The 25,682-nt window shown below is 48.1% G+C and overlaps 1 protein-coding gene across 1 annotated transcript in view; it reads left to right on the forward strand.

The window, feature by feature from the left end:
* Positions 1–25,682, forward strand: part of CNIH3 (cornichon family AMPA receptor auxiliary protein 3) — a 125,087-nt gene that overhangs the window by 73,494 nt on the left and 25,911 nt on the right. The window contains exons 2-3 of the mRNA XM_068232853.1: positions 11,740–11,808; positions 17,609–17,656. Coding sequence (XP_068088954.1) covers positions 11,740–11,808; positions 17,609–17,656 — 117 coding nt within the window. The remainder of the gene's footprint in view (positions 1–11,739; positions 11,809–17,608; positions 17,657–25,682) is intronic.

Here is a 25,682-nt window from a genome sequence, read left to right on the forward strand (position 1 = left end):
TTGCATGGGGGGGCGCATTTGGAGGGGTCAAGCAGCTGGATGCCCATTCCCCAGCTATCTAGGCATGGTGTCCCCCTTGTAGCCAGGTGCCCCCTTTGTAGCCGGAAGCCTTTACTCACCTCCCAGGCTTCAGCGATGGGCAGCTGTGGACCCCTCCGCTCTGGCCGGCATTCTGGCTCGCACTGCCGCTCAGTTCTGGGTCGCGGCTTGATGACGTCATCAAGCCGGGACCCGACACTTGCGTCAGGGCGCGCGGGGATGCCGGCCAGTGCGGAGGGGAGCGCTGATCACCGGGGAAACGTCAGGAAGGTGAGTGGATCCTCTTCTCCCCCCCCCCCCTACCGCCGCAGCGCTAATGGTGATCACTATGATCCGCCGGCGATCGTAGTGATCACGTGATCAGAAGCCAATCCCCATGGCTCCTGGTCACTGAGGGGAGATGTCAGCCCTCTCGGGTGCGCACAATTGCGTCAGTGGAAATGGTGGGTGGTGTAAATCCTATGCGGCATCAGCCTATGGCAGCCACAAGCGCAGCGTAGGATTTACCAGTGGTGGGCTGAAATTTCGCATATGCATCGAAATTCGCAATTACGCATTGTAATTGTAAAACGAAATTTCAGAGAAAATCTTAATTCATTTAGTATGTAATAGTAGTATTTCAAAATTTCGCGTAATTTTTGCATAATTTTCGCGAAATTTCGCATGGTTTTGTGCTGACTTTAGAGATTAATAGCAAAGGCCCCGTACATGCTATTGCTACCAAAATGCAAAGAAAAAAGGTTTTTAAACTGTCATTTTTCTAAGTTTAAGGGCTTGTTTCCACTGTTGCGACGCGATTTCGGCCGCATTCCGACGCTTGTAAAAACGCATGCGGATGCGTTTCCACATGCGTTTTTACCCGCGATTTCGCATGCGATTTCGCATGGCAGGATGCCATGCGAAATTAACCATGACACTGCCAGGGCTAAATAAAATTGAAAAAGGTGCGAAATCGCACGCGAAATCGCGGGTAAAAACGCATGTAACAAACGCATGCGTTTTTACTATTAAATACATTAGCGGCGATTCGCACGGATTCCCGACGCAGGCGAAATCGTTGGCTCTTTTGTGCGTTTTTTTCACGCTGAAAAAAACGCACCTCAACAACGCTACAGTGGAAACAGGCCCATCCACTTGTATTACATGTGCGGATCTGCATGCGTTGGACGCATGCAGATTCGCAATAGTGGAAACGAGCCCTAAAAAACATTTTTTACCTGCATTTTTAAAATCGAGTTTCTCAAAAACAACAAGGTCTTTTTTGCAAAATTCTTTTTTTTACTTGTACCCACGATTCTCCTTAACATATGTAGCAATTTGCTATTCACTGCTAAAGTCTGCAAGAAATTACACAAAATTTCGCACAATTGTATGCAAAATTACGAATGACTACATGAAATCAATTCAATTTGCATAATTACGTATAAGCGTAATTGTGAAAATGCACGCAAAATTTAGCGGAATCGTAATTTGTTGATTACGATCATCACTAGGATTTACCTACGGCCGTCGGCAAAAGGTTAAAGTCAGGATTGTTCACACTTAAACAGGAACTTTAACCAAGGATTTTACTTTAACAAAATCAGTAGCTGATACCCCCTTCCTTTCCCATGAGAAATCTTTACCTTTTCTCAAAGACAATCAGTAACATCTGAATGGCTGATAATGTGGGGGAACCCCTCCCACAGTGTGATGTCATGACCAAGGTCCTGACAGGTTGCTGTCTGTCTAGTTGCATTGTGGGAAATAACGTCATTTTTCCAACTGCCTAGCAAGCAGTACCTCTCTCTGTGCATAGAACTCTCAGTAACAAACATTCCATAGAGATCACCTGACAGAACTAAAGATGTCACCACCTGTGATGCATTTCAGAATGTAAATCAGGGAGAGGAAACATTTTACAATAGGCAAACACTGACTAAATCTATAAATGAATACTGTAAAATAAGTATGGTACATGTATTATTTATGTTATTTTCACTACAGCTCCTCTTTAATTACAAAAAAACTTGCAGCAATGCAGCGTAATTTTGCACATCGTGTTCATTTTCTCATTGACTATCATTAGCCACTGTGGGAAAACGCCTGCTTTTAAACGCAGACGGACGTGCATGCATAGAGAGTGCCATGGAGGCTCCCCATTGGTCACTTACAGGCGCGGAGCTAGGGGGGGTCGGAGTAGGACAGGTGCCCCGGGGCGCCGGGTCCCCGAGGGCGCCCAGCTGAGCTGAGCTACAGGGTTTTGTTTTTTTTTGGGGAGGGGGAGCAGCGCAGAGAAGAGGGAGAGCTGTGAGCAGCGGTGGAGAAGGGGGGCCATCTGCCCCCTCCTTCTCTCACCTTAGGTGCTCTCCCTCCCTCGCTGTCCCCTCCACAACTAATGTTCGTCCGGGTGGCTGGCAGCGGCGGGCGGGACTTACCTCCGTCTCGCTCCAGCGCCGGAAGTTCGGGTCCTGCAGCTGCTGCTCTGGTCTGGACTAGACCAGAGAGTAGCGGCAGATCCATCCGGCGCTGCGACGAGACGCAGGTAAGTCCCGCCCGCCGCTGCCAGCCACCCGGACGAACATTAGTTGTGGAGGGGACAGCGAGGGAGGGAGAGCACCTAAGGTGAGAGAAGGAGGGGGGAGATGGCCCCCCTTCTCCACCGCTGCTCACAGCTCTCCCTCCGCTGCGCTGCTCCCTTCATGCTGGGGGACACACCTGACTACCTATTCTGGGGACATATACCCCCTGACTACATATACTGGGCGCATATATACCCCCTGCCTACATATACTGGGGACATATACCCCCTGCCTACATGTACTGGGGACATATACCCCCTGCCTACATGTACTGGGGACATATACCCCCTGCCTACATATACTGGGGACATATACCCCCTGCCTACATATACTGGGGACATATACCCCCTGCCTACATATACTGGGGACATATACCCCCAGCCTACATATACTGTGCGCATATACCCCCTGACTACATATACTGGGCGCATATACCCCCTGGCTACATATACTGGGGACATATACCCCCTGCCCACATATACTGGGGACATATACCCCCTGCCTACATATACTGGGGACATATACCCCCTGCCTACATATACTGGGGACATATACCCCCTGCCTACATATACTGGGGACATATACCCCCTGCCTACATATGCAGGGGACATATACCCCCTGCCTACATATACTGGGGACATATACCCCCTGCCTACATATACTGGGGACATATACCCCCTGCCTACATATACTGGGGACATATACCCCCTGCCTACATATACTGGGGACATATACCCCCTGCCTACATATACTGGGGACATATACTCCCTGCCTACATATACTGGGGACATATACCCCCTGCCTACATATACTGGGGACATATACCTACTGCCTACATATACTGGGGACATATACCCCCTGCCTACATATACTGGGGACATATACCTACTGCCTACATATACTGGGAACATATACCCCCTGCCTACATATACTGGGGACATATACTCCCTGCCTACATATACTGGGGACATATACCCCCTGCCTACATATACTGGGGACATATACCTACTGCCTACATATACTGGGGACATATACCCCCTGCCTACATATACTGGGGACATATACCTACTGCCTACATATACTGGGGACATATAACCCCTGCCTACATATACTGGGGACATATACCCCCTGCCTACATATACTGGGGATATATACTCCCTGCCTACATATACTGGGGACATATACCCCCTGCCTACATATACTGGGGACATATACCCCCAGCCTTCATATACTGGGCGCATATACCCCCTGACTACATATACTGGGCGCATATACCCCCTGGCTACATATACTGGGGACATATACCCCCTGCCTACATATACTGGGGACATATACCCCCTGCCTACATATACTGGGGACATATACCCCCTGCCTACATATACTGGGGACATATACCCCCTGCCTACATATACTGGGGACATATACCCCCTGCCTACATATACTGGGGACATATACCCCCTGCCTACATATACTGGGGACATATACCCCCTGCCTACATATACTGGGGACATATACCCCTGCCTACATATACTGGGACATATACCCCCTGCCTACATATACTGGGCGCATATACCCCCTGACTACATATACTGGGCGCATATACCCCCTGACTACATATACTGGGCGCATATACCCCCTGGCTACATATACTGGGCGCATATACCCCCTACCTACATATACTGGGGACATATACCCCCTGCCTACATATACTGGGGACATATACCCCCTGCCTACATATACTGGGGACATATACCCCCTGCCTACATATACTGGGGACATATACCCCTGCCTACATATACTGGGACATATACCCCCTGCCTACATATACTGGGCGCATATACCCCCTGACTACATATACTGGGCGCATATACCCCCTGGCTACATATACTGGGGACATATACCCCCTGCCTACATATACTGGGGACATATACCCCCTGCCTACATATACTGGGCACATATACCCCCTGACTACACATACTGGACACATACACCTGGCTACATATACTGGTCACATATACCCCTGGCTACCTGTTCTGTGGACATCTCTACCCCTGGCTACCTGTTCTGGGGACATCTATACCGCTGGCCACCTATTCTGGGAACATCTATACTGCTGCCCACCTATTCTGGGGACACCTATAGACCTGGGGCTACCTATTTTTGGGGAACCACTGCTGTCGGATTGAGTGTATTTTGGGGAACTGCTGCCAGGTGAGAGGTGTCTACCATATTAAGGGGGCATTCTGCCTATTTATGTGAAATGCTGTCTATTTATGTGCCTCATGACTGCTGAATTTGTCTTGTTGGGGGCCTCATGGTTACTGAATTTGTCTTGTTGGGGGCCTCATGATTTGTTGGGGGCCTCAAGATCGCTGAATTTGTCTTGTTGGGGGGCCTCAAGATCTCTGAATTTGTCTTGTTGGGGGCCTCATGATTTGTTGGGGGCCTCAAGATCGCTGAATTTGTCTTGTTGGAGGCCTCATGATTGCTGAATGTCTTGTTGGGGGCCTCATGATTGCTAAATTTGTCTTGTTGGGGGCCTCATGATTGCTGAGTTGGTCATGTTGGGGGCCTCATGATTGCTGAATTTGTCTTGATGGGGGGGGGCTCATGATTGCTGAATTTGTCTTGGAACATGCTGGGAGGTACATACTGAGGGAGGGTGGGTGAGCGTGAGCCTGCTAACTTCCTGTACATTTGGCTCCACCCATAACCACGCCCACATTTATTATATGGGCACGCCCCTTTTTTGGTGAGACGCAGCCTTCCCCTTAGGGGGCGCATTAATAGTCTTTGTCCCCGGGCGCTGAAAGCCCTAGCTACGCCTCTGGTCACTTACCAGACCAATGGGAAACCTCCCTGCCAAGGAGGATTCCCATTGGTCTGTTAAAGTGGGCCTGAACTCTTGCACAGGTCAGAAGGAAAACAGAGAAATGCACCCTGTATGTAGTTAGAGTTTAGCCTAATTTCCCCTCACCTGTTACTAATCACCACTGTCATTTGATCACTCAGCTGTGTCAACTGGCTGCCTCGGCAGAGCAGATAATTTGTAAACACAGGATGTTAACCCTAAGTCTGCTTCCGTGAAAGCAGAAAGTAGACACACTGCAGATTTACTGTAGAATTCGTATCAGCTGTAACAAAGAAATGTTTTTCTTCAACGGTTATTATGCTGTTGTTTATATTTTAGTGCAGAGAGGGAGTTCTGAGTTCAGGTCCTCTTTAAAATATGTGCCCTCTTATCCTACCCAGGAGAAGTCAGGTCAGCTTACTGACTGCATTGTCTGGCTGGGCTGTCTAGAACCATATACTGTATGTATGGAGTTATAAGCTTATCATTTCCTATGTACTGTATTTCCTCTGTTTGCCGGGGGTTCAGCTGCCTTGTCCGTCCAGTTTACATGTCATACTAATTTCCTGACTGAAGTCGAGCTTTCCTAGAAATATGTGAGGGACGTGGCAGAGCAGCGTGCAGCCAGATTTGTTGACAATCAATGAGGAAATAGAGCAGGAAAACAACGGCAGGATCGGGGGGGGGGGTTATGGTAGCTTGACGCTCTCGGGCATTCCGGCTCTTCTCTGACTTATAAGAAAACTGTTTTATCAATGGTTGAATAAGTATGGAATAGCTGAGGGTGAAATGTATCACGGCAGCGATACAAGACAAGGCAGCGAGAAATGATGTCTTCATCTCTGATGGCGACTCGTGAGGACCGTGTGATCATCTCGCCAGCTGTCTGCGCGGCGAACAGAGAGTCTGAGGCTCAAAGGGGACCTGTCGCTAAACGCAGAAGCTTAGTCACTCTGTAACTACCAAGAATGGTTCATCATTTATTATGGGTTGTAGATCACTGGAGAACATACAAAGCCTGATCAATATATATAGTTGCTGCCTCTGTAATGAAAAATATTGCAACCTATAATATTTTGCAACTTCAATGGACATGCCCCGCCTTCTTTCACATTTCCTGGCTGTCATTATTTGCAACTGCTGTTGTTTAGTTCCCTCCAGGGGGGTTGTTAGTAACCCACCAAGGTGGGGGGAAGTATTACTTCCCTCCAGGGGGGTCATTAGTTGCCCACCGGGAGGTTCTTTATTCCCTCTGAGGGGGTGGGGGGATGTTATTAGTTGCCCAGTAGAGGTGGGTTCTGTGTGAGAATAGGGTTAGGTTGGGTTGCATTTTCTGATACAAATACATTGAAATCAATGGTTAGGTTGCACTCTCTGATAGCTATAAGTATAAAATATTGCAACCGGTTGCAGGATATTATAAAGTTGCAAAAATTTTCACCTCACCTCATCTGCAGGAACCTTTGTCACCTAGTGTCTCCAACCCACTCAACTCTAGAGTGTAAGCTCATAGGGGCAGGGTTCTCCCACCTAATGTTTCCTGTCTCTGCTGTGCTTTATCAAATGTGCATACAGAGAGTGCAGAATTATTAGGCAAATGAGTATTTTGACCACATCATCCACTTTATGCATGTTGTCTTACTCCAAGCTGTATAGGCTCGAAAGCCTACTACCAATTAAGCATATTAGGTGATGTGCATCTCTGTAATGAGAAGGGGTGTGGTCTAATGACATCAACACCCTATATGGTGTGCATAATTATTAGGCAACTTCCTTTCCTTTGGCAAAATGGGTCAAAAGAAGGACTTGACAGGCACAGAAAAGTAAAAAAATAGTGAGATATCTTGCAGAGAGATGCAGCACTCTTAAAATTGCAAAGCTTTTGAAGCGTGATCATCGAACAATCAAGCGTATCATTCAAAATAGTCAACAGGGTCGCAAGAAGCATGTGGAAAAACCAAGGCGCAAAATAACTGCCCATGAACTGAGAAAAGTCAAGATGCCACTTGCCACCAGTTTGGCCATATTTCAGAGCTGAAACATCACTGGAGTGCCCAAAAGCACAAGGTGTGCAATACTCAGAGACATGGCCAAGGTAAGAAAGGCTGAAAGACGACCACCACTGAACAAGACACACAAGCTGAAATGTCAAGACTGGGCCAAGAAATATCTCAAGACTGATTTTTCTAAGGTTTTATGGACTGATGAAATGAGAGTGAGTCTTGATGGGCCAGATGGATGGGCCCGTGGCTAGATTGGTAAAGGGCAGAGAGCTCCAGTCCGACTCAGACGCCAGCAAGGTGGAGGTGGAGTACTGGTTTGGGCTGGTATCATCAAAGATGAGCTTGTGGGGCCTTTTCGGGTTGAGGATGGAGTCAAGCTTAACTCCCAGTCCTACTGCCAGTTTCTGGAAGACACCTTCTTCAAGCAGTGGTACAAGAAGAAGTCTGCATCCTTCAAGAAAAACATGATTTTCATGCAGGACAATGCTCCATCACACGTGTCCAAGTACTCCACAGCGTGGCTGGCAAGAAAGGGTATAAAAGAAGAAAAACTAATGACATGGCCTCCTTGTTCACCTGATCTGAACCCCATTGAGAACCTGTGGTCCATCATAAAATGTGAGATTTACAAGGAGGGAAAACAGTACACCTCTCCGAACAGTGTCTGGGAGGCTGTGGTTGCTGCTGCACACAATGTTGATGGTGAACAGATCAAAACACTGACAGAATCCATGGATGGCAGGCTTTTGAGTGTCCTTGCAAAGACAGGTGGCTATATTGGTCACTGATTTGTTTTTGTTTTGTTTTTGAATGTCAGAAATGTATATTTGTGAATGTTGAGATGTTATATTGGTTTCACTGGTAAAAATAAATAATTGAAATGGGTATATATTTGTTTTTTGTTAAGTTGCCTAATAATTATGCACAGTAATAGTCACCTGCACACACCGATATCCCCCTAAAATAACTAAAACTAAAAACAAACTAAAAACTACTTTCAAAAATATTCAGCTTTGATATTAATGAGTTTTTGGGTTCATTGAGAACATGCTTGTTGTTCAATAATAAAATGATTCCTCAAAAATACAACTTGCCTAATAATTCTGAACTCCGTGTATATCTACAGTATATTGCTTAAAGGAAACCTTAAAGTAAACCTGAGACAAAGGGGGCGGGGAAATTATACATACCTGGGGCTTCCTCCATCCCCCTCCAGCCTTATCGTTCCCTCGCCATCCTCCTCCGCCCCCTAGACCTTCTGCAATTGGCCGCCGGAAAGTCCTCCAGTCTGGGGCATACTGTGCGCAGCCCTGCCACGTGCATGCCTCCATCACAGGGCGCGTTCTGTGCCTGCGCAGTACTACTGCAAATTCGATGGGGGAGCAGGCCACGCCTGCACCAACTGGCCCTGACTGGAGGACATTTCAGTGCCAGTTGTTGCAGAAGATTCAGGAGGCGGAGGAAAACGGCAAGCGCCTGGAGGGGGCTGGAGGAAGCCCCAGGTATATATAATCCCCTCCCCCATTCGCCTCAGATGCACTTTAAGTGAAAAAAATAATTGCCCATTTACTTACCTGGAGCTTCTTGCAGCCCCCTGAAGTCCTCCTGGTCCCTCCCCACCATCCCGCCCCTCTTGGTTCCCCTGGTGTCTGCCTCCAATCACAGTGCAGAATGCTTCTGTCCGTGGGAGCGCGATAGAGGATGCACGCTGACAGAGCCACGCATGCGCAGTGGCCAGGTGACTCATGAGTCACTTGGCTTACGGAGGGGGGCAGTGACAGGATGGCGGATAACGGCAAAGAACCCGGAGGACTTTGGGGACTGGCAGAAGCACCAGGTAAATAAATGGGCAATTATTTTTTTCTCTAAAGGTTCCCTTTAATGTCATCATACCATTCATTAACTATGTATCTATTTTATGGGAAAACAAGAGATGTCAAAGGTATAACTGCATATTTAAAGGCAGTTTAAAAAGATTATTTTTAGTTGTAGACCTACCTCTAAGGCAAACAATGGAAGCTTAAAGGAATAATGAGGTGACGTGTGACATAAGATAGACATACAGTGGGATGTGAAAGTTTGGGCAACCTTGTTAATCGTCATGATTTTCCTGCATAAATCGTTGGATGTTACGATAAAAAATGTCAGTTAAATTTATCATATAGGAGACACACACAGTGATATTTGAGAAGTGAAATGAAGTTTATTCTCCATCTCCAGACCTGAATATAATTGAAAATCTGTAGTGTGAGTTAGAGAGAGCTGTCCATGCTCGGAAGCCATCAAACCTGAATGAACTAGAGATGTTTTGTAAAGAGGAATGGTCCCAAATACCTTCAACAAGAATCCAGACTCTCATTGGAACCTACAGGAAGCATTTAGAGGCTGTAATTTCTGCAAAAGTGGGATCTACTAAATATTGATTTCATTTCTTTTTTGTGGTGCCCAAATTAATGCACCTGCCTAATTTTGTTTAAACAATTATTGCACACTCTCTGTAAATCCAATAAACTTAATTTCACTTCTCAAATATCACGGTGTGTGTCTCCTATATGATATATTTAACTGACATATTTTTTTATTGTAACAACCAACAATTTATACAGGAAAATCATGACAATTAACAAGGTTGTCCAAACTTTGGCATCCCACTGTATGTATGTACAAATAACTAGGATGCCTTTCTTTTTCTTTTTCCTCTGCTTGAAAGAGTTAAAATTTAGGTATGCAACTGACAGTTTCTCTCCAGTTGGGACCAAAACATAGTTATTTGGGTTGAAAAAAGACATCCATCCTTCAAGTTCAACCAGAAAATAAAGTATAACACTAGCCTGCACCCTCACATATTCTATAAAACTTTAGAATAAAACTCACTGATAAAGAATTAAAGCCATAAAGCTCTTTCCTGGCAGAGAAAACTTCTGCGAGCAGCGGATAGATATGCAGCAGTGGCTGACAGGATGAAGAGGAGACCTAATGCAGTGTGGAACAGAACAGGCAAACATGACAGCGCACACCACACAACTCTGCAAGAGGGCGGCAACATGAGTGGCCAATAAGAGCCAGAAGGGGGTGGGGTTTGGAGATATGCGGAAAGCATGGCCACTGTGTTGGGTGCGGGGGGGGGGGGGGAGGTGCTGGGTTCCCCATGATAATTTAGGCCAGGGAGCTGCTGTTATGCCCTTGCAAGGGACCCTAAGGTTGAAGAGCCTTGGAGGTGAGTATAGGCGGTTCGGGGCTGGAAGGTAGATTAGTTACAGGGGGAGAGAGTGTGTTTGAATTGTGATCAAAATAGCCTAAATGTGTTTTTTTTTGGTAATAATGCAATACTATCGTGTTACTCATTTTGCTTCTGCTCTAAAAGCTTTTCACTGACACTGTTTACATTATCAAAAATGACTCCCGGTCCTACTCCCCTGCTCAGTGTCTACAGCTGTCATCAGGAGTTCAGCAGAGGGAAGATGACTAGTGCTGAATGTTAGTTTACAACCGTGCAAGCAGCAGAGACCGCTTCAAGGCAATTTATTCAAGCAGAGACCAGTACACACTGCAGCTTCTGTGTTTATTACACAGCCTTCAACCTAACCCTGCACTGCAAGCATTCCAATCTAATCATAAATGTGTCTGCTGTAATAAATCTTATCTCAGTCAGTCTGGCTATATTTAGTACTTTGCCAAAGAGAAGGAAGCTAGTCCCCTCTCACATTCCTGCTCCTCACTGATTGACTGAGGGCAGTTCAGTGTGACAGGAGTCTGAGAAGGGAAAAGCTGCTGAAATATGATCTATGCTGTGCTCACATGTGTTTACAAAGCAAGCTAGATATGACCGTGCAGTTTGTAGGAGGAAAAAAAAAGAGTAAGGCAGGAAATTATATCAGGATTGGCATCAGTTATAAGAAGTTAAAATTGGAAAATGCCAGGAACAGTTTTCTCTTTATTTACTATATAAAATTAATTGAAAACAAAACGTGGACAGTACAATACATGTGTTATTTAAGTAGAACAAGTAGTTATCTATTATATATGTGTTTTTTTTTCCTGAGAAAGTATGGTTGTCCCTGCTCCATTAAAATTAACCAGATTAATGGAGGATCAGGAGAATTTAGAGAGGATTTTTGGAGTGATTAGAGCTCCCCTTTAAGTCAGATGGTGGGATGGACTCGTTTAGCGGAAGCTTTGATGGTTTAAGAATATTTTGAGTCCGATACAAAGACTGTGAAATGCATGCAGATCTTTCGCTCCACGCTGAGACCCACTTCTCTCTCTTCTAATCATGTTTCTGCAGATAATTGCCTTTGATGAATTAAGAACAGACTTCAAAAGTCCCATTGACCAGTGTAATCCAGCACATGCGGTAAGTAGCCCTCATTCGCCGCCTGAGTCTCCCACCTCATTGAGCATTGATGTACTGTGTCATCATCGCTGGGATCACCTCAAGGTCAGCATCTGGCAGGAGAGTCACACGACCTGTGTTGTGTGCACCTGACTAGATCAGCATCTGGCAGGAGAGTCACGTGACCTGTGTTGTGTGTACCTGAGTACATCAGTATCTGGCAGGAGAGTCACGTGACCAGTGTTGTGTGCACCTGACAAGGTCAGCATCAGGCAGGAGTCACGTGACCTGTGTTGTGAGCACCTGACAAGGTCAGCATCTGTCAGGAGAGTCACGTGACCTGTGTTGTGTGCACCTGACAAGGTCAGCATCTTGCAGGAGAGTCACGTGACCTGTGTTGTGTGCACCTGACAAGGTCAGCATATGGTAGGAGAGTCACGTGACCTGTGTTGTGTGTGCACCTAATGCCACTGCTGCAGGGAGACAGCAGTGACTCTGCATCTTCTCAACCTCCATCTTTACTTTCCTAAGACGTACTTTTCTTATTCGAGATCATATTTATCTATAATCAAAGTGAACTAGAGGTAAAAATAAACTGAAGAAATAAATACATGTATTTATGCTCCTACTCCTAAAATGACTTTTTAAGCATCCCAGGGTTTTCTTTTATATTTAAACATTTACAAAGTAGGTTGACTGTTTTACTGTCTCTAGTCAGCGGCAGCCTATCAAATGTCCCAGAGTTTCAAAAAGGTCAATAGTTCATATATTTTATCTCTCCCTGCCCTCAGAAGTTGTATTCTATCTGGAAAACTTTTATGTCTGTATTTGCTTATCAGCAATGTTTACTATATTCCCGACAAGGTACCGACAAGACATAAGCTGTAACTTCCATGCCTAGAAATTACTTCTTTCAGGCAGCAAAATAAAACTAGTAAAACAGCCTGATTATCAATATATCTTGTACTGTACAAACACGTTTATCTCACGTCACATAACATCTCGGGTACACTTTAAGGCACTTAAAGCACACCTGAACTAAGATAGATAGGGAAGCTGACATATTTATTTAATTTTAAAGCGTACCCAAGGCAAAGAAGAGGAAAGCCTCTGAATCCTTTAAAAGCTTCCTATGCCATCCTCTGGACCTCTGTTGCCGCCTGCACACCCACCAAAGAAATCCAACAAGAACTTGTTGGAGTGAGGAGCCTGGCCACGCCCACTTTCATGCACGAGTGCAGCTGTCCTGCACCTGCGTGACTATGGACTGCCTGCACATTAAGCGCGACCCGCAGGAGCTTCTGTGTGCTACTGCACAGGCATGGCTATGCTTGCTCGGTTGCAGCACGAAAGGACGTGGACACAGATGCACAAAACCATCTCATTTGCTATTATGGAATGATTCAGCTGCCAACACAGTGTTTCATGACTTAAAAAATACATGAGGCCACCCTACAAAAAAAAAAATTAAAAAATTAAAAAGCTTTATTCACCTGGGGCTTATTCCAGCCCCTAGAAGTCACTCTGTCTAGCTCTGAAGTTCCACCATGCTTCTGGCTGCCTCTGTCTCCTCCGTAAGATCCGACCTCATGGCTCGGTCGTGGTCTTCTGCACATGGGTACCACACGCCTCTCATGATTGTGTTCCCATTGCCAAAGTCTGAGGGAGACGGCTGCGTGACGTCATAGACTAAGCTAAACATCACTAGGAGGGCGTGGCTACATACCTATATACAGTAATGTATGGCTATGAGAAGCATTTCTGCAGTTTAAAACAGATACCGTATTTTTCAGACTATTAGACGGGCTCCCTCGGGTTAGGTGAGTGATACACGTGGCTGCTGCTGCTACTACAACACACTCGGGAGCAAAGCAGGACACCAAGGGGGACAGGAGGAGGACACCAAGGGGGACAGGAGGAGGACACCAAGGGGGACAGGAGGAGGACACCAAGGGGGATAGGAGGAGGACACCAAGGGGGACAGGAGGAGAGCACCAAGGGGGACAGGAGGAGGACACCAAGGGGGATAGGAGGAGGACACCAAGGGGGACAGAAGGAGGACACCAAGGGGGACAGGAGGAGGGCACCAAGGGGGACAGGAGGAGGGCACCAAGGGGGATAGGAGGAGGACACCAAGGGGGACTGAAGGAGGACACCAAGGGGGACAGGAGGAGGACACCAAGGGGGACAGGAGGAGGGCACCAAGGGGGACAGGAGGAGGACACCAAGGGGAATAGGAGGAGGACACCAAGGAAGAAAGGAGGAGGACACCAAGGGGGACAGGAGGAGGACACCAAGGGGGACAGAAGGACACCAAGGGGGATAGGAGGAGGACACCAAGGGGGACAGGAGGAGGACACCAAGAGGGACAGGAGGAGGACACCAAGGGGAATAGGAGTAGAACACCAAGTGGGACAGGAAGACACCAATGGGAATAGGAGGAGGACACCAAGGAAGAAAGGAGGAGGATACCAAGGGGGGCAGGAGGAGGACACCAAGGGGGGCAGGAGGAGGACACAAGGGGAATAGGAGGAGGACACAGTAAATGGGGGGAGAACATCTACAAGATGCTCCTGGAACATGGACGCACCAGGTTTAGTATATTTTTCCCCCCTGATTTTTGCCCTCTAAACCTAGGTGTGTCTTATAGTCCGGAGCATCTTATAGTCCCAAAAATACAGTAATTCAGATGAAAATGGTTATCGTGTAATTTTACATTTTAATAAAATATTCTGTAATTAAATAAGAGCAGCCCGCTTACACACACCACCCAGACATGTTTACTTTCAGCTGCAGAGTGCAATAACTCATTTGATTCCCCTAAATGTGTGTTTCGCTGTGCTGAAATGCAGTCTCATTATGCCTGATGTAGATTTAGCAGTCTGATACACAAGTTCTTCAATTGCAAACATAAATCTCTGTTTACCTCTGTCTGGGGAAGATAATGATCATGTATCAATGTGAAGAGGAATCAGAGTAATTACCCAGCGCTGTTGTACATAACAGGAACACGCTACTGTCGTTTGATAGAGGCACAGTCTCTCCATGACTTGAAATCAGAATATTTGTTGGTCTGATGTTGAAAAAAGGGCAAGGGTCACGGGCGTAACTAGTAATCACTGGGTACCCCTGCAAAACGTTGGATGGGGCCCCCTCCTGCCACGACACAGCACTTGGGGAGGGGTAGAGAGGTTGGGGGCTGGACATTGTATAGAAGAGCCTGCTGCACATTGAATAGGGACTGTCAACAAATCTTTGTCTGCAAAACTTTGTATGATTCCTTATCAGTGGCTGAGCAGATGCAGTCATTAGAACCATTGTGCAGAGAGAAGAAAGTTTTTTTCCTCTCCTTGCCCTTAGTTGTCAGTCTCTCAGGACGGGGCCCCCCTGTGGCTTCTGGGCTCCCCTGCAGCTGCATCCCTTGCAGGGTCTATTGTTACGCCCGTGCTAAAGGTGCCTGTGATCAGACAATGTATGGACAGATTGACCCCGGGCCGGTTCTAGACGTTTTCTGCCGGAGGCAAACTTGTGAGGAAGCCCCCCCTCCCTTCACCCGATTTGGAATGATCGGACAGCACCTGACAATTCTCTCTGCATCATTTAATGTTCTCACATGACATGCTACAGCCTGTAGCATGTCATGTGAGAACATACAGCTCAACACAATAGCACTCTGGCTGGCTGTGAGTCTGTGACAAACAAGCTCCTCCCCCTCAGCCACTCCATTCCTCCTCAGGAAGGTACACACAGTACAAAAATGCTGCCCCTGAAATCTCTACACCTGATGCAAATGTTTCACCTTGCTTCATGAAAGAACCGGCCCTGGATCGACCAATAGACAGATCTCTCTCTAAACGAATCTGATTAGAGAGAGATCTGTCGGCTGCCCATACACAGGAGGTCCCAATCAATTTCAGTGTGAACTCTCTCGGGAATCGGTTGCATCTGCCGCTGTGTAACGGTGTGTGAATCCATCTTCTGATTCCGCTGCTCTTCCATGGCCGCATTATACACGCTGTCAAAGTGGCGTGTGACTTCACACATTGGCGTGTAAAGGGCTAACGGAAGAGCGGCGGATTCAGAAGCTGGATGGGCACCGCCACACAGGGCAGGTCATGCACACACATTTATACATTAGAGGAACAGCGCCGGGGGTTTTGTCGCGTTAGTCGCTCATCCAGATATCACTCACCCTTACAGTTGCACACCCGATCGACCACGACCACCCGCATGTCCGACTGATATATGCAACCAATTTTGGCCCGAAATTGGTCGCATTGTTGATCGGACATGCACTTCGGGCAGTGGCGTAGCTATGGAGCTATGAGCCCTGGTGCGAGTTTTACATTGGGCCCCCCGGCACGATATATGTAACAATTGATATGGCACAACAAATCCTGCCAAGGTCATCCACAGTATTAGAGGTGCAAGAAGGGGATGGGGAACAGTTTGTTAATGATTACTACTATTCAAAGCATCTATAGAAGTGATTATTACCAGCACAGGTCCAATAAACGGCTAATACTGTAGTTGAGGAAGAGCCCCTCTGTCCCAAGGGCCCCGATGCGGTCGCTACCTCTGCAACCCCTATTGCTACGCCACTGATTTTCATCCAATTATAATAATCAAAACGGATGGTCAATAATCATCCAATAGATATGTAGAATAAGTGCACAGGCCCACAAACTCACCGGAGTGCTCCAGACCCAGATCAACAATCCATATACAAGATAGAAACAGAGGCTAGGCACATCCAGGATAAATTGTCCATTTATGAAATCGCTTTAAAAAATTAATTCCATCAGTCACATGCAGGAACGGGAAAAGGAGGGAGGACCAAGCAAGTTCAATCGACAGCTGTTTCGCACCCTCTAAAGAGGTGCTTCATCAGGACCAATGGTATCCTGGATGTGCCTAGCCACTGTTTCTATCTTGTATATGGACTCAAAACGGATGGTCGTTCGGCCGCCAAGTTGCCTGATGTATGGCTACCTTAAAGGTGATGATCGAATGATGTGATGATCAGATGATGTATGTGCAGATTGACCAAGGGACAGTTCTCTCTCTTATCGAATCTGATCAGAGGGAAATCTGTTACCTGCCATACACCAGCAGACCGATTCTCAAGCATGAAATCTCTCAGGAATCGGCCTCGTAACGTCGCATCCGTCGCCACTCTTCGCCTCCTAATGTAAACGTGCTCCCCACCCATACATTTAATACTTTACCTGTCCGCTGTCTCCCGCTGTGGTCCCCATGCATGGTCTGCATTGCCGCTGGGCTTCCGATATTACACGCAGAAGATGCATGGGGACCACAGCGAGAGACAGCGGACAGGTAAGGTATTAAATGTACGGGCGGAGGACTCATTTACAAGAGGGGAAACGGCGCTGGGGGTTCCGTTGTGATCGTCACTCATCCCGATATCGCATGCCTTACGGATGTGGATAACCGCGGAAAACCGGGACTTTACTGTAATCAGATGATGGGCCCTTTTCCACTAGCAATCGCAATCACAAATCACAAACGCCAGCGATTGCGATTTTTCATTAATTCTGTTATGCGATTGCGATTTGCGATTTTCATTTGCATTGCATTATCATTGTAAAAATCGCTCCAGAAAGCGATTGCGATTTCCAAATCGAATCACTATAGTGGAAAATACTTCTCGTGATTTCTATGATAAAGTAACAACCCTAGCGATTTAAAAATCACTATCGATTTGCGATTTTGCGATTCAGCAATCGCAATCGCTCTAGTGGAAAAGAGCCCGATATGATCTATGGTCATCATGTTTATGTCCTTTGTTTCTCCTTCTCAGAGAGAAAGACTTCGGAATATTGAGAGAATCTGCTTTCTCCTAAGGAAGGTGAGTCCTCTGTTTACAGCTTTCACTTCTTATATGTACTGTATATAACACTGTAATAACATATTCACCAACATTGAAAGGGAAATTAATCAAGTCACTTTTATAAGACACCAGGGCCGCCGCCTCATCTGTTTTAAAGACTACCTCATGAGCAAACATGCACAGAGAGCAAGGTGGCTGCTGCACAGGCCGCTAGAAAACCACAAACATGCACAGGTGAGGTAATTAGTATCTCAGCAGAGCTGATTAACTGCCTCTGTGGATTTCCACAAAACATGCACTGTTGGTGGTTGTCACAAGAGCCCTTGTGGCTGACCGCACTTAGCCTTCTAAACGATGCCAGCGCACAGATCGTGCGAACTCTGGTCGCAGTCAATGCGCAGGAACCGTTAAGAATTAGCCGCAGACAGCTCAGAAGGGAGCCTGTGAGACACGGGTGATTACAACGTCACCCACTGGTTCAGAGTAAACTGCCACCACCGCGGTTACTATGGGACCGTGGGGCCCACTAACTGACTGCCTAATCCTGCGAATAAAACGGTTAAACACACGATATTCTGTCTAGCCAACAACAAACAAACAGTAGCGTATCTTCAGAGACCCGGGATCAGTTCTGTGTGTGCTGATAAGCAGGGTAGCGGAAAGTGAATGACTTGGAGAAAGTCGTTTATTCACGCAATATAAATAATTAATATATACAGACAATTATGAAAATCAACAATTATGAAAACAGTAATAGCCAGTATGAAAAATAAAAGAAGGGAGAAAAATACTTAGTTCCTGGAAAGATGTCCTTATTGTGGGAAGAATCATAAAGTCCTTGGTTTCAAAGTCCAGAGTTCAGACCAGGTGGATACCAGCATATCCTCAAGCTGGCATCTGATGAGTGCAAGATGGTTCAGTGTGGAGGACTCTGAGTTTGAGTCCTCAGCCATTCTTATGCCCCTGCTTCAGTAGGAGGGAGTGAGGGCGGGGAGCTATACACCTCCTTCAAAGATGAGATGAGCCCTCCTCTTGTACTGGGGCTAGAAATCATATCTACCCATATATGGGCTCTATCTCACAGAACCGTACAGGTCAGGGCAGATTTACTAATATTTTCAGATCTGCCTCGATGTACCCAGCAGTCTGATACCAAACATGAGGGGTGGGACCCCTGTGGTACCATTAGGGCACTGTTGGACTGCCTAACGGGCAGTCTTTACCTCAGAAGGTTCTGAAATGTTCTCAGAACCAACGCCAGGCAGGGCCCTACCTGCTCTGTTAGTTTGGAGGGTCTGCCAGCCTGGCAACACAGAAAATATGATACATATAGCAATTTATGGAATATGAGAGACCCCTGGGATTTATACCAGGTCATTCCCAGGCAAAGGTTCTTTGAAGTTGGCAGCAGCAAGCCACATGTCGGCTCCCTGCTGGGAAAAGGAGTCGGAGTGTCTGAGTTTCCTCACTCTAAATTGGTTCTGTCATGGTGTTTGTCACCTTATACCTGATGGATGGGCCATCAGCACAGCTTGAAGCCAGGGACTCTCTGGGCCCAGGCTCATTAGCATATCAAAAGAGCCATCCTGCAGTTAAGGTGATGCTATTCCTCTGCTAAGAAAGGACTGCAGACCTCCTACACAATAAATCCAGATTCTATCGATTTGAAGCGCAATCGACGCAGAGAATCGAGTGCGATCGCTTTTCTTCACGGGCGGTTACAGGACGCGCCTGCGGCCCCGCAACCGTCCGTGACAGCCCTCCCTGGGGAGAAGGCAGATAGACATTCATCAGCAAGATGTGTGTCGTTGCCGCTAACCTGCGAGATCTGATCTAGTTCCCCGTTGGCGCTCTGGGGTCGGCTGCCCGCTGCGGGTCGGCCAACCTGGCTGACGGGTCTCGGGTTGCCGGTGCGGCGGGAAAACCTATTGGAGCCTGTGGCTCGGTTCCCCTGGACCGGTCGCAGTCTGCTACCCTCAGGGTTGACCCGACATGGACCGTTCTGGACAGGGCGTTTGCGCCACTGCAGTCGGGCGTGGTGTCTGCCGGGACTGCTGACAACGGGCAGTGGGTTGGTTAGGTCAACAGCCAGCCCACGCAGGGTTCCCCTGCCAAGTGGCTGTGGACCCAAGGGAACCCCGCGGGAATCCCTGGACCTTCCCAGCTCCTGACAGACGGCACATGCCCTGCAGTAGTTCGCTACATCCCTGTTCATCCGGGGCCAATAATACTGTTTCCGAATACCGGCAAGTGTCTTGCGGACACCCGAGTGCCCTGTCAGAGGATTACCATGTGCGGATTTCAGCACATGTCCCCTGAACGCACTCGGGACCACAAGCCATTTGGTATTCGCGTGTGATCTACCGGTAGGGGGCTGTACAGACTCACTGTACAGTCTCCCACCTTCCCAGTACACCTTGAAAGCGGCCCCGTCTGCGAGGGGCTCAGCGGCTTGCTGCCGGAGCACCTCCAGGTTTGGGTCACTTTGTAGTGCGGCTGAGAATACGGCGCTGTCAGTTTCAGCCAACTGGCTCATGTCACACGAGGCCAGCGGCTGAAAGGTCTCATCCCTGCGGTCAGAGGAGGGGGAGGAGGCCGGAACCCCCTCCACCTGTTCTGAGCTCGGGTTCCGAGCAGTGCAGCTGCGCGGTATGGCTAGCACAGGTACACTGTCAGAATGGCACATATTGGCATTACCTACATCATTGTCACAAGCATTTATAACAGTAACAGGAACATTTTCATCACAGACAGTTTGTACAGTAAACTCAGGTACAGTTACAGCATCATCACAACAGACAGTCTGTACATCAAACTCAGGTGCCTTTGAAGCAGGCACTATTGAACCGGGTACCCTTGAACTGGGCACATTTAACCCACCTCCCCCTGGTGCTCCCCCAAGTGTATAAAGTACCTGCTGGTGGGTGGAGAGTCCGTCTCCTTCCGTGAGCGACAAGGCGGTCGTGGCAGGTTCATAGTAGGACACAAGCTTGCCCAAATCAGTCCCTAGCAACACAGGGACTGGGAGATCCTTCATAACCCCAACAACCCTTTCGTGGATTCCTCCCACTCCCCAATCCAGCTTCACTCTTGCGTGGGCTATGTGAAAAAGGGTGCCCTCTACTCCAGTAAGGGCAAGGGATCGGCTGGGGCTGATGCTCTCCTTTGGCACAAGATGTGAGTGAACTAACGTGATGTCAGCTCCGGTGTCTCGAAATCCGGTGACAACTTTGCCGTTCACTCTAACAAGTTGCTGCTGGTCGGTTCGGTCGCGGATTTCCTTTCCGCGGGCAAACAGGACAAAATCTGATGATCCAGGCTGTGGTTCGCTGGCGGGCTGCCTCTGCTGTGGGTGAGGTGCAGGTGATGCAGATGATCCAGGTGCTGGTGGTGTCTGTCTCCGCTCCGGACAGTCGAATTTCATGTGTCCGGGCTGGCGGCAGTAGTGACAGGTGACCTCTCCAGGCGCTGCAGGCCTGGGTGCAGCAGCTGCGCTGGGTGGCCTCTGTGGCGGACGGCTCACAGGGGCAGGAGGGTCTGCCGAGGTATTGGGCTGACCTCCTCTCCAGCTGGATGGGACAGTTCTGCGGGGATCAGCCACCCGGGTAGTTGCAAAAGTCTCAGCAAGGTCTGCAGCGACAGTGGCTGAAGCCGGCCTGCGTTCTAACACAAACTGTCGTACATCAGCAGGGCAAATGTTCAGAAATTGTTCGAGGACTATCAAGTCCTCCAGGACGCCATAAGACCCTTTGGTGAGGCCTAGCGTCCACTGGCGGAGTGTGGTGAGCAAGCTGCTGACCACATCTCGGTACGAATCAGAAGACTTTTTCTGCCAGGCCCTGAACTTTTTCCGATAGGCTTCTGGCGTCAGCTGGTACTTAGTAATGATAGCGTCTTTTATAGCAGCATAATCATTATCCTTTTCCGCAGGCAATTCTGCGAAAGCATCAAGCGCTTTGTAGCGCAGCAAAGGTGTCAGGTGTCTGGCCCACTGCTCTTGGGACAGACGATACTGACGGCATGCTTTTTCGAAAGATCGCAAAAACAAGTCAATGTCTGTGTCTTTCTCGATATTAGCAAATTTAAATTTTGCACTTACGGGGGCTGCAGCTCCTTCAGCAGGGAGGCTGGGCGGTGAACTCCGGCTGGCCTGTTGCACTTTTGCCATGTTTAGCTCATGCTGTCGTTGGCGCTCCCGTTCCGCAGATTGGCGCTCCTCACGCATGTACTGCAGGTACTTGTCCAGGTCAGTCTCCATCAGCTTTTGTAATGCCTGCTGCATTACCGGGTCAGCACCCATGGACAGTCCAGTACTGGCCAGTTCCGGGCGAGTACTGTCAGAAACTCTGGGATTGGGGTCCACACTGACATTCTCCGGCGTAACTGTTGATGCAGGGCCCTCAGGATGCACAACCTCTGTACGGTCAGGAGTCTCAGTCTCTGGTTCCCCTTGCCTTGAGTCAGATGGGTCAGCGTCTACCTCAGCAGACACATCCAGCTCCTGCAGTTGCTGGGTATCCCATTGAAACAATTCCGTTACCAGGTCCCCTTGTTTCTTGCGGCCGACATCAATGCCTCTCTCTTGGCAAAGATTTTGCAGGTCCGCCAGGCACATTTTCTTGTAGTTCCCGGACATTTCCACGCCAAATAAAATAAAACTTTTGGGGAGGGGTACTGGCTACACAGTCTCTCTGTATATATAAAAAATATATTGCCTTCCAGCTACACCAACGAATTAGTTCGTTTCTCGATAGCGCTAGCGCTATCGCAGATACTTTCAGCACAACACAGATCCCACCGCTGCCAACACTGTCACAAGAGCCCTTGTGGCTGACCGCACTTAGCCTTCTAAACGATGCCAGCGCACAGATCGTGCGAACTCTGGTCGCAGTCAATGCGCAGGAACCGTTAAGAATTAGCCGCAGACAGCTCAGAAGGGAGCCTGTGAGACACGGGTGATTACAACGTCACCCACTGGTTCAGAGTAAACTGCCACCACCGCGGTTACTATGGGACCGTGGGGCCCACTAACTGACTGCCTAATCCTGCGAATAAAACGGTTAAACACACGATATTCTGTCTAGCCAACAACAAACAAACAGTAGCGTATCTTCAGAGACCCGGGATCAGTTCTGTGTGTGCTGATAAGCAGGGTAGCGGAAAGTGAATGACTTGGAGAAAGTCGTTTATTCACGCAATATAAATAATTAATATATACAGACAATTATGAAAATCAACAATTATGAAAACAGTAATAGCCAGTATGAAAAATAAAAGAAGGGAGAAAAATACTTAGTTCCTGGAAAGATGTCCTTATTGTGGGAAGAATCATAAAGTCCTTGGTTTCAAAGTCCAGAGTTCAGACCAGGTGGATACCAGCATATCCTCAAGCTGGCATCTGATGAGTGCAAGATGGTTCAGTGTGGAGGACTCTGAGTTTGAGTCCTCAGCCATTCTTATGCCCCTGCTTCAGTAGGAGGGAGTGAGGGCGGGGAGCTATACACCTCCTTCAAAGATGAGATGAGCCCTCCTCTTGTACTGGGGCTAGAAATCATATCTACCCATATATGGGCTCTATCTCACAGAACCGTACAGGTCAGGGCAGATTTACTAATATTTTCAGATCTGCCTCGATGTACCCAGCAGTCTGATACCAAACATGAGGGGTGGGACCCCTGTGGTACCATTAGGGCACTGTTGGACTGCCTAACGGGCAGTCTTTACCTCAGAAGGTTCTGAAATGTTCTCAGAACCAACGCCAGGCAGGGCCCTACCTGCTCTGTTAGTTTGGAGGGTCTGCCAGCCTGGCAACACAGAAAATATGATACATATAGCAATTTATGGAATATGAGAGACCCCTGGGATTTATACCAGGTCATTCCCAGGCAAAGGTTCTTTGAAGTTGGCAGCAGCAAGCCACATGTCGGCTCCCTGCTGGGAAAAGGAGTCGGAGTGTCTGAGTTTCCTCACTCTAAATTGGTTCTGTCATGGTGTTTGTCACCTTATACCTGATGGATGGGCCATCAGCACAGCTTGAAGCCAGGGACTCTCTGGGCCCAGGCTCATTAGCATATCAAAAGAGCCATCCTGCAGTTAAGGTGATGCTATTCCTCTGCTAAGAAAGGACTGCAGACCTCCTACACAATAAATCCAGATTCTATCGATTTGAAGCGCAATCGACGCAGAGAATCGAGTGCGATCGCTTTTCTTCACGGGCGGTTACAGGACGCGCCTGCGGCCCCGCAACCGTCCGTGACAGTGGTACTTGAGGACAGGGTTGAAAAGCCCTGCCCTAGGCCGTGGCCTCGGTGGCCTTGACCTAAAACCGGCCCTGGCTGCGATCAGGCTGTTGTCATTCAGGGGGCGTTAAATCATTTGAATCTATTTTTTAGTTTTAACTTCAAGTATGAGTCTGCTTGGTTCATGGTTGTAGTTTTGGATGGAAGCGGCTGCTTTCTGCGGACCATTTGCGATCTGTAAAGTGAAAGGACACCGGCTCTCTAATGTAAAGAGAGCAGGTGTCCCAGGATTTGGGGGTTATAAATCCCTTGTTCTGCCGCGGGTATGCAGTGTTTTAGCACTGGCCATATCCCTTCGGCTAAATAACAGGTAAAATCAAGTTTTTAATGTGGCTTCAGAGTCTCTTTAAAGGGAAGGTTCACGCTGCACATAAAAAAAAACTGCACTTACCTGGGGCTTCTTCCAGCTCCTGGCAGTCGATCGGTGCCTTCGCCGCAGCTCCTCTCCCTCCCGGCGTCCAGCGGTGAAGCCAACCTCGCCAGGTCGGCTTCATGTGCGTTCCACGGCGCGGGTCACGTGACGTCATCGGGTCACGTAGTAGTTCTGCCTGCGCAGTAGAGACCCCCCCGTGGAGTGCACGGAAGCCGACCTGGCGAGGTTGGCTTCTTCACCGCTGGACGCCGGGAGGGAGAGGAGCTGCAGCGAAGGGACCGATCGGCTGCTAGGGGCTGGAAGAAGCCCCAGGTGAGTGCAGTTTGTTTTTATGTGCAGCGTGAACCTTCCCAGGGGGAAAAAGAGTTGAACTTACCCGGGACTTCTAATGGTCCCCCCCCCCCCCCCCCAGTGCCCGCGCAGCCACTCACAGATGCACCGGCCCCACCTCTGGTTCACTTTTGGAATTTCCGACTTTAAAGTCAGAAATTCCCCACATGATTCAAAGTGGGGAAACCACTTGGGGGCGAAATTTAATGGCTCTGAGGGCCAGATTTGGCCCTCCAGATATAGACGCTTCTCATATACTCTTTGGAGCTGCTGCTGGGACCGTCCGGAACATCGGGGCCGTGCACCTCTTTTGGCACAAGCGCGCCTGGGTTGCACCTGCGTGAGCATGGCCGCACCTGTTCAGCAGCATGGCGAGGGCATATCTGTACTCCCGAAGGAGTATGAGCTCAGCAACAGGGGACCAGAGGACAGCATGAGCTGCCTCTATGGGATCCAGAGGCTTCCCAAAATGCAATTTAATTCATTCATCAAATAAACCCACAAAGTACGCGGAGTCCTCTGAGAGCCGCGGTATTTAAAGAGCAACAAGCGCTGGAGGTGTTCTCGCTCAGCCTGTCACTCACAACAATTAGACCCCGCAGAAATGTTCCACGCGAGGCTTCCAGCTGAGGACTGAGCTGCAGGAACAGCGACTGGAAATTATCCCAGAAAACGCCATTTCTGCCTTGTTACTGTAACGAGGATCCGGCCAATTATAGAAAACGCTGAGTAGTGACCACGTCGGCATCACAATTATATTTCATCTTCAAAGCGGAACCTGAACTCAGAACTTCCTCTCTGCTCTGAAAAATAAGCAACAGCATAATAACCTTTAAAGAAAAAAATATTTGTTACAGCTGATACTAATCCTGCAATAATTCTGCTGTGTGTCTACTTCCTGCTTTAATGGAAGCAGACATATTGTTAACATCCTGTGTTTACAAATCAGCTGCTCTGCTGTCACACTCAGCGGACACAGCTAAGAGATCAAATTACAACATGTGATAAGTCACAGATAAGAGAGAATTAGACAGGCTACAAG

Source organism: Hyperolius riggenbachi, chromosome 4 (genome assembly GCF_040937935.1).
Source record: "Hyperolius riggenbachi isolate aHypRig1 chromosome 4, aHypRig1.pri, whole genome shotgun sequence".
In the NCBI taxonomy this organism is placed as follows: domain Eukaryota; kingdom Metazoa; phylum Chordata; class Amphibia; order Anura; family Hyperoliidae; genus Hyperolius; species Hyperolius riggenbachi.